Source organism: Rhinolophus ferrumequinum, chromosome 18 (genome assembly GCF_004115265.2).
Source record: "Rhinolophus ferrumequinum isolate MPI-CBG mRhiFer1 chromosome 18, mRhiFer1_v1.p, whole genome shotgun sequence".
Taxonomy (NCBI): domain Eukaryota; kingdom Metazoa; phylum Chordata; class Mammalia; order Chiroptera; family Rhinolophidae; genus Rhinolophus; species Rhinolophus ferrumequinum.
In genome coordinates this window covers 49071558-49081099 of record NC_046301.1, presented here as the reverse complement: position 1 = coordinate 49081099, position 9542 = coordinate 49071558, and the positions used below count along the sequence as shown (strand labels likewise).

The 9542-nt window shown below is 41.0% G+C and overlaps 1 protein-coding gene across 1 annotated transcript; it reads right to left on the bottom strand.

Moving 5' to 3' along the window:
- Nucleotides 1-930, bottom strand: LOC117038481 (olfactory receptor 7A17-like). Its single transcript, XM_033135448.1, has one exon. The coding sequence runs from the start codon at nt 928-930 to the stop codon at nt 1-3; it is 930 nt and encodes a 309-aa protein (XP_032991339.1).
- Between the last annotated feature and the right edge of the window lie 8612 nt (nt 931-9542).

The window sequence follows — 9542 nt, the reverse complement described above, 5'->3', positions numbered from 1 at the left end:
TTATGCTGTCATCCCAAAGGACCTTTTCAGAGCCCCCTTTATGTCTTTATTCCTGAGACTGTAGATGAAGGGGTTCAGCATGGGGGTGACCACTGTGTACAGGACCGAGGCTGTAGCACCAGAGTGTGAGCTGTGGGTCACAGCAGAGCTGAGGTACACTCCTAGGCCTGTTAAATAAAATAAGGAGATGACCGAGAGGTGAGACGCACAGGTAGAAAATGCTTTATACTTCCCCTTAGCTGATGACATTGCACGTATGGAGGAAAATATCCTATAGTAAGAGTAAAGGATCCCAGCCAGGGAACCACCAACAATCAGCACAGTTACAATATATAACACCAGGGTATTAACAAAGGTGTCAGAATAGGCAAGTTGGATCATCTGGTTGAGTTCACAGAAAAAGTGGGGGATTTCCAAGTCTGCACAGAAGGACAGCCTCAGCACCATTAAGCTTTCTAACAAGGCATTCAGGACACTCATGATCCAGGACACCAGAACCAACTGTCCACAGAGCTGGGGGTGCATGATGACCGTGTAGTGCAGGGGGTGACAGATGGCCACAAAGCGGTCATAGGCCATCACGGTCAGGAGAAAGACATCCAACGTGCCAAAGAGTAGGAAAAAGTACATCTGTGTGATGCAGCCTTCATAGGTTATGACTTTGCTCTGCGTCTGGATGTTCACCAGCATCTTGGGGATGGTGGTGGAGGTGAAACAGATGTCCACAAAGGACAGGTTGGAGAGGAAGAAGTACATGGGCGTGTGCAGGTGGGAGTCTGAGCTGACGGCCAGGACGATGAGCAGGTTTCCAAACACAGTGATCATGTACATGGAGAGGAAAAGCCCAAAGAGGAGGGGCTGCAGGTCTGGTTCCTTTGAAAGTCCCAGGAGAACAAATTCTGAAACTCTTGTAAGATTCTCTGGTTCCATGAGGAAGAAATGACTTCCAAGACAGAAAAATCACATGAGTAATTTTCATACAAATAGACTTTACTCAGATGCTCTAATGCTACAATTTATATTTTGCAGCCAAGTGATTAATTTCAATATTTTTGTATGGATCTTGTTCCTTATAGGGGTTTCCTGTGCCATCTCAGATTAGGAATTTTTGTCCCAATCCACCTCTTTCCAAAGGTATCATGTATTCTACAGTTTCCGTGAAAAATTCTTCATGTATTTCAGTAATATAAATTGAGTGCTCACCATGTTTTAGGTATTAACTTGATGCAAAAGTAATTGTGGTTTTTGCAATTATTTTAACCTTTGAAACCATTACTTTTGCACCAACCTAATACTACTATCTAGTTTGTGAGTATTAGAGTTCTGACAAACAGTAGTTCATACAAGTAAATGAATTAGAAAAAATATGCAAGCTAAAAATAAAAATATACAGTATTTCAGATGGTGATGTCATATGAAGAAAGGAAAGCAAGAGTAAAACAATATAGTGACCAATGATTAAGAGGGACGGCCGGGGGCATTCGTATTGCGCCGCTAGAGGTGAAATTCTTGGACCGGCGCAAGACGGACCAGAGCGAAAGCATTTGCCAAGAATGTTTTCATTAATCAAGAACGAAAGTCGGAGGTTCGAAGACGATCAGATACCGTCGTAGTTCCGACCATAAACGATGCCGACTGGCGATGCGGCGGCGTTATTCCCATTCAAGAAGAAACAGAAAACCTGAATAGACTGATTACCACCACGGAAATTGAATCAGTAATCAACAGTCTCCCAACAAACAAAAGCCCTGGACCAGATGGCTTTACAGGTGAATTTTACAAAGCGTTCAAAAAAGAATTATCACCAATTCTCCTCAAGCTCTTCCAAAAAATCCAGAAGGAGGGAAGACTCCCAAACACTTTTTACGAAGCCACTATCACCCTGATCCCAAAATTAGACAAAGACACCACAAAAAAAGAAAACTACAGGCCGATATCTTTAATGAACATAGATGCAAAAATCCTCAACAAAATATTAGCAAACAGAATTCAGCAATACATTAAAAAGATCATTCACCACGATCAAGTGGGATTCATCCCTGGTATGCAGGGGTGGTTCAACATCCGCAAATCTATTAATGTGATACACCACATTAACAAAATGAAAAATAAAAATCACATGATCATATCAATAGATGCAGAAAAAGCATTTGATAAAATCCAACAGCCATTTATGATAAAAACCCTTAAGAAAGTGGGAATAGAGGGATCTTATCTCAACATAATAAAGGCCATATATGACAAACCCACAGCTAACATCATACTCAATGGGGAAAAGCTAAAACCATTCCCCCTAAGATCAGGAACAAGGCAAGAATGCCCACTATCTCCGCTTCTATTCAACATAGTTCTGGAAGTTCTTGCCACAGCAATCAGACAAGAAAAAGAAATAAAAGGCATCCAGATTGGTAAGGAGGAAGTAAAGTTATCATTGTATGCAGATGATATGATACTATATATAGAGAACCCTAAAGACTCCACCAAGAAGCTATTAGAGCTGATAGATGAATTTAGTAAAGTGGCAGGATACAAAATTAATATTCAGAAATCAGTTGCATTTGTATATACCAATAATAAAACATCAGAAGGAGAAATTAAAAAAACAATCCCATTTACAATCGCTCCAAAGACTATAAAATACCTGGGAATAAATTTAACCAAAGAAGTAAAAGATCTATACTCAGAAAATTATAAGACACTGAAGAAAGGAATGAAGGAAGATATAAATAGATGGAAACACATATCATGTTCATGGATAGGAAGAATTAATATAGTTAAAATGTCCATACTGCCTAAGGCAATATACATATTCAATGCAATTCCTATCAAACTGCCAACGTCGTTTTTCACAGAAATAGAACATATAATCCTAAAATTTATATGGGACCATAAAAGACCCCGAATAGCAAAGGCAATCTTGAGAAATAAGAACAAAGTGGGAGGTATAACAATACCTGACTTCAAATTATACTACAAGGCTACAGTAATCAAAACAGCATGGTACTGGCATAAAAACAGACACATAGATCAATGGAACAGAATAGAGAGTCCAGAAATAAATCCACGCCTATATGGCCATTTAATCTACGACAATGGAAGCAAGAATGTACGATGGAGTAATGACAGTCTATTCAATAAATGGTGCTGGGAAACCTGGACAGACACATGCAAAAAAATGAAGTTGGACCACCTCCTTACACCATATACAAAAATAAATTCAAAATGGCTTAAAGACTGAAATGTAAGGTCTGAAACCATAAAATACCTAGAAGAAAATATAGGAAGAAACTTCTCAGACATTACCCGGAGTAAGATTTTTACTGATATACACCCTCGCGCGAGGGAACTAAGAGAAAGAATAAACATGTGGGATTATATCAAACTAAAAAGTTTTTTCACAGCAAAGGAAACCATCAATAAAACAAGAAGGGATCCTACTGAATGGGAAAAGATATTTGCCAGTGATATATCTGATAAGGGATTAATATCACAAATCTATGGAAAACTTACTCAACCCAACTCCAAAAAAACAAACGATCCAATTAAAAAATGGGCAGAGGACTTGAAGAGACATTTTTCTGAAAAGGACATACAGATGGCAAACAGACATATGAAGAAATGCTCAACCTCACTAACCATCAGAGAAATGCAAATAAAAACCACAATGCGATACCACCTCACCCCAGTCAAAATGGCTATCATCAATAAATCTACAAACAACAAGTGCTGGTGCGGATGTGGAGAAAAGGGAACGCTTGTGCACTGTTGGTGGGATTGCAGACTGGTGCAGCCGCTATGGAAAACAGTATGGAGGTATCTCAAAATTCTGAAAATGGAACTACCTTATGATCCAGTAATTCCACTCCTAGGTATCTATCCGGAGAAATCCAGAACTTCAATTCAAAAATCTCTATGCACTCCTATGTTTATTGCAGCACTATACACAATAGCTAAGACATGGAAACAACCAAAATGCCCATCGGTAGATGACTGGATTAAGAAACTGTGGTACATTTATACAATGGAGTATTATGCAGCCATAAGGAAGAAAGAAATCTTACCATTTGCAACAACATGGATGGATCTAGAGAACATTATGTTAAGTGAAATAAGTCAGACAGAGAAAGATAAGTTCCATATGATCTCACTTATTTGCGGATTCTAAAGAAAAGAATAAGTGAATGAACTAATCAGAAACTGTTTGGGAGACAATGAGGAAAAACTGAGGGTTGCTAGATGGGCGGGGGGAGTGGGGGGTGGGGGGGAGGGTGAGGGGATTGGAGGGCAGTCGGTGACCACAGGATGGCCACGGGGTTTGAAAATTAATCTGGGGAACGTAATTTGGAGGTTACCAGAGCGTAAGGGGGTTGGGGGGTGGGGGATGAGGGTGAGGGGGATCAAATGTACGGTGATGGAAGGGGAGCTGACTCTGGGTGGTGAACACACAGTGTGATTTATGGATGATGTGATTCAGAATTGCACAACTGAAATCTATGTAATTCTACTAACAATTGTCACCCCAATAAATTAAAAAAAAAAAAAAAAAAAAACAATATAGTGACCAGTGTGTTCTCTTTTTCATGGGCATTTAGTCAAGACCTGCAAACAAGGTGACATTTGAACAGAGACCTCAGTGAAGAAAGTGAGGGATAGGCAAGGAAATGTGGACATGTGTGTATCTGGAAGAAAGAATAGCCAGTGCAAAGGCCCTGGGGTGGAGCAGAAGGAGTTTAGTGATCTGTCCAAATGAAAATCACAATATGTGATGGGCCTTGAGTATAATTTTTTTCAGGTTGCTTCCCAGCATTGTTTCTCACCCAGAAATGATTTTGTGCCTGGGGTATCTGGCATTGCCTGAAGGAATGCTGATAACACCTACAATCCACAGGAAAGCACCCACGCCCAACCATTATTCAGCCCCCAAGTCAACAGAGAGAAGGTGAGCAAACCTAGTCAAGACCAGCACTTCAACCTGTATGTACCTACGGTCAACAGCATCCTACCTGATGCAGAATCTGAGTCAGCAGGTCCTGGGGGCTCAGAGAGTCTGCATTTCTAACCAGCTCCCAGGGGGTGTTGATGCTGCAGCTCCTGGTCTGTGGCCCACGCTCTGAGGAGCAAGGTGAGGTCCTGTGTCAGCGTCAGGGGCAGGCAGGTTCAGGTTTTCTGAAGCAAATATTTCTTTGCATGTATTAATACTTAAAGCAATTGTATAGTCACTCATTCCAGAAACTGTAATAAATTCTGTGCTCATTTCTCTTACGTAAGGGCCCCTGAGTGACACATAATAACATACTTTTTTTTTTTCGTAAGGAGGGCCCAGCGGCGATCGAATCGGCAATCTTGATGTTATTAGCAGAATGCTCTAACTAACTGAGCAAACAGGCCACCCCAATAATACACTTTTAAGAGACTTTGTAGTGAGCAGAACAAGGGTCTCCAAAATATGCCCACACCCCATCCCCAATGCCTTTGCATTTGATACTTTTATAGCAAGGGAGGATTAGGGTTGGAGATGGGACAGGCTTGCTAACCGGCTGAGGTTAAGAAGATGACCCAGTGTCATCCAGGTGGGAGGAACGTAACCACAACGGTCCTCTATGTAGAAGCGAGAGACAAGATGAAGAAGCTAAACTGCTGGCTTTGAAGGCGGAGGAATGGCCATGAGCCAGGAAAGGCAGGTGGCCAGAATACATACTGAAATAGGAAGGGAAACAGCATTTCACCTGAGCTCTAGAAGGAACCCAACTCTGCAGACATCTGATATTAGCCCATGAGACTCCTTTCGGGCTTCTCACATCCAGAACTGTGAGAGCATATACTTGTTTGTTTTAATCAACTCATGAGGGAATATTTTACAACAGCAATAGAATCTAATACAGACATTTATTCAATGTAATTTGCAGAGGGGACGGAGTTGAAGCCTCTCCATTGGTTCATTAGCTTCCCTGGGTAAGAGCATTGTGTTTGAAAACCCACATGAAGTAGAAAAGAGATTTTAAATCAAGATGGAGATATTCTACCCCATTAGCTGATACACTGAAGTCCTCATTGCATAAACGTAAACGCGGTCTGACTACAATGCTTTTGTGGCATAAGATTTAAGGAACAAGGGTGACCTTCATTTCTCCATCACCAAACTCTTTTGTTCTCAGCACTGTGTCCTCTTTGCCCAGAAGTTGATCAGTCCTCAGTTTATACTCCTCAGTGCACGACAGAATTTCTCATTAAAAATATAGAAGACAATGACCACCAGGGGGAAAAGGCTGAATGTAGGCTAGGAATCCCTAATTAACTGTTCCAACAGAGAAAGTAAACAAGCAACAAACCAAAATATAGGCAGCCTCGCCAGAAATGAAATAATTCAAAGTAAAACATTTTGGTATTCCTCTTTCAACTTAATAAATAACTTTCCCACGTGAATACCCAGCAGGAGAGAAGTTACTGCAATACATGTCTCAAGAACAGCTGTTGTAAGGTAGTTCCTTCCTCCCCTGGCCTGGATCTTTCCAGTGAACACAAAACATGCTCAAACACACTCCATCTTAGAAATTTCAATTCAGTGCACTGGCCTCCGTACCTAACACTCTGTTCTCCTACTTCCCGAACAGCAAAAATCCTCAGATATATTTTCATTGTACTGCAACTACTTTATGCATCTCCCTCATTCCAAAATGTCAACTAACTGTACATCAATGCCCATCACTTAATTGTTAACTAAGGTCCCCGTATGGAAGATTCAAGCATCCTTATTAATGTATTAAATGAATTAGTTATAAACCAATTAATAACCCAAGACCACAGACACGGAGATCTCTAGTCTCCTGGCTGGTCTGTTAGGGTCGCTGTGACTCAGGTGAGTGTTCTCAGCTTCTGACCTCTCTGACCCTTTCCTTCAGTACCTGCTGGGCTCTCAGACTCACCTGGATGGGTCTCTGAGAGGGAGGACTCTGTGTGGAAGTCAGAATTACTCCCTGGAAGGTTCATGATGGAGACTGAAGCTCTGTCCCCACACGAGACAGCAGGAAGGAGTGAAGCATCAGTTCACAGCCAGCTCAGGAGTCAAACGCAACACCCAGGTCCTGTCCACCAACGTGGTACAAGCTGAGGGACCGCACAGAGGAGCGTTACAGTGCTCTGTGGATCTGCTCATCGGGCACAGTTCCCTCTTCTTATTCCCACTGCTCAGCATCCGATTTCTCCTGGGGCCTCTGGACTAAACAGAAAGGAAATTTTTCCTAATGAATCTCTGATCCCAGGAGACCGGGTTAGGAGTCAAGTGAATTTGGTTTTTATTTCATCATGTGCTTGCTCTCCCTGTTATAAAAGGACATTAGTCCAAGTATCCTGAGCCTCGACCACATTTATTAGAATTACACGGTATGAATATTGGAGGCCTTCAAAGGTGATAGGTCTTGGTTTTGTTTTTCAAAATTCAAAATATAAGGTACCAGCCTCCTGAAAAGGCAAAATCAATTTGGAAAGTCGTTCTCCCAAAAACATGAAGTTTTCATCTGTTCAGTATTTCCTTAAAACAGCTTTCATAATTTTTGCTACGATCATTAGTAGAGAAGAGACACATCTTTAAAAACAGAACTTGTATTAGAAAAATGGAGTCAGGGATGGATAGAAGGTGACCCACATTGGGCCTTATGGTCCCCATTATTACTGCTGGTCTGATGAACACTGTGAGTCGTGCTGAAATCCTCTTGGATTTCAATGGCCTGAGGGACATTTGTGTTGGGAACTAAGAGCTGTGCTATACAACACAGTAGCCACTAGGTACGTGTATTTCATAGTCATTATTAAAATTAAATAAAGTGTAAAATTCACTTCCCCAGTCATACCAGCCTCAAGTGTTCAATACAGCAGCTACCACATTAGACAGTGCAGACGTAGAATATGTCCCTCGCAGAAAGTTCTGTGGGACAGCTTTGCCTTAAATGTCTTTCAAAATCCCCAGGTGTTGCTGGGCTGTTTCTCCACCACCCTAACCCTACCTCACTGAGCCCTCTCCTCCAATTTTATTACTATTTCAGGAACATTCTTGCTCTCCCCGCAGCTCCGCATTGACCTTTGTGAAAACAGGGGCTGTGTTTTAAATCACCGTTTACTAAGTGTCATGCAAAGGAACGTGAGGCACATGTCACTCAAGTCTGACTGTTACTCCCTGTTTGCTGGCTCGCACCCAATCTGCCTATTGAGTCCCAAACGGCCCTCTCGCTGATGATGCAGGAAGACACGGAGAGCCACACGCAGACCCGCTGCTAATGAAGCTCTACTTTGGGCTTGCCCTCCATCGGGGCCCGTTTCTCATCTCGGGGTCGCACACTGGTGTTTTTGCCCCATCAGGGCTCCTTACAGCAACTTGAGGGCAGTAACCCCATGTATTTCTTCAGTGCTTTTCACAAGTCAAGTGTCAGTTTAGATCCTTTTTGATAATTGCTTTTATATAATACGAAATTTTACCAATGCGGGGAAAAGATTTTGTCTCAAAACTTTCCCCAGAAGAAATTTGAATGTGAATTAAATATTAAATATCAGGAAGTTTCGCCGACGTTCCCAAGTGCAATAGTGCTGACAGAGGATAGTTAACATGAAAAACACTTTCATAGTATTTCACTGAAGAGTCCTACTGTGTGCTTTCAAATGCTTCCTAGCAGAAATGTAATGCAGTTAAAGCAAATATTACAAATGTTATGTGTTAAATGCAGGTGATGAACATATAGGTGATCACTATACCTGTCTGTCAGTTTTCTCTAGGTCTTAAATTTGTCGTTATAAAACTGAAAAATGTGTCATGCCACTGGCATAACCAGTGGGCTTTTGTTTATTTATTTATTTTTTAGTAGTTTGTTCCTTTTTATTGTTTATTGCTAAATAGTATTTGATTGCATGGATATATCGCATTTTGTTTATCTGCTCACCACTTTGTAGACAGACAGAGAGTGCCAAAAAAAAACTATACACATTTTAAGAAAGGAGAAAACTGTATTAAAATAGGAACACAGTGAATGAAGCTCGCATTCATTTGATTAACGCCATCCTTTGAGCAAACGTCATACTACACGTCCCGACTGTAATTCAATATAACTTCGAAAAGTGATACATAGATAACATCTCTTCAAATATGTACTGTTTTTGGGCACCTCCCTCGGTATGTATTCTTTGGGGTTAATTGAATAATGCTGCCTTGATTATTCACATACCAGTTTATGCGGCTTCAATGGTTTTATAAAATAGCTTAAAACATTAATAATGTTTTCAAAAATGATGTGTGCTCCGGCCGCATTCAGTAATGTTATTGTTCAGCCTCGTTTTTAATAAATTTCAATTAACCAGAAACACTAGAATTTTCAGAAAAGGTTCTCCTGGTTAATTTAGCTTTCTGGGGAAGTGAGGGTTTGATTACATGGTATCTTTTTGTTTTGTGTCAATGTGTCCCCAAATTCTGCTTTTGCAAGCGTAGTACAATAAGCCTAACAATGTTTCACAGAAAATTAAAGGTTTGCAGGGTCTCCTGATGACCAAACAGGGAGCTC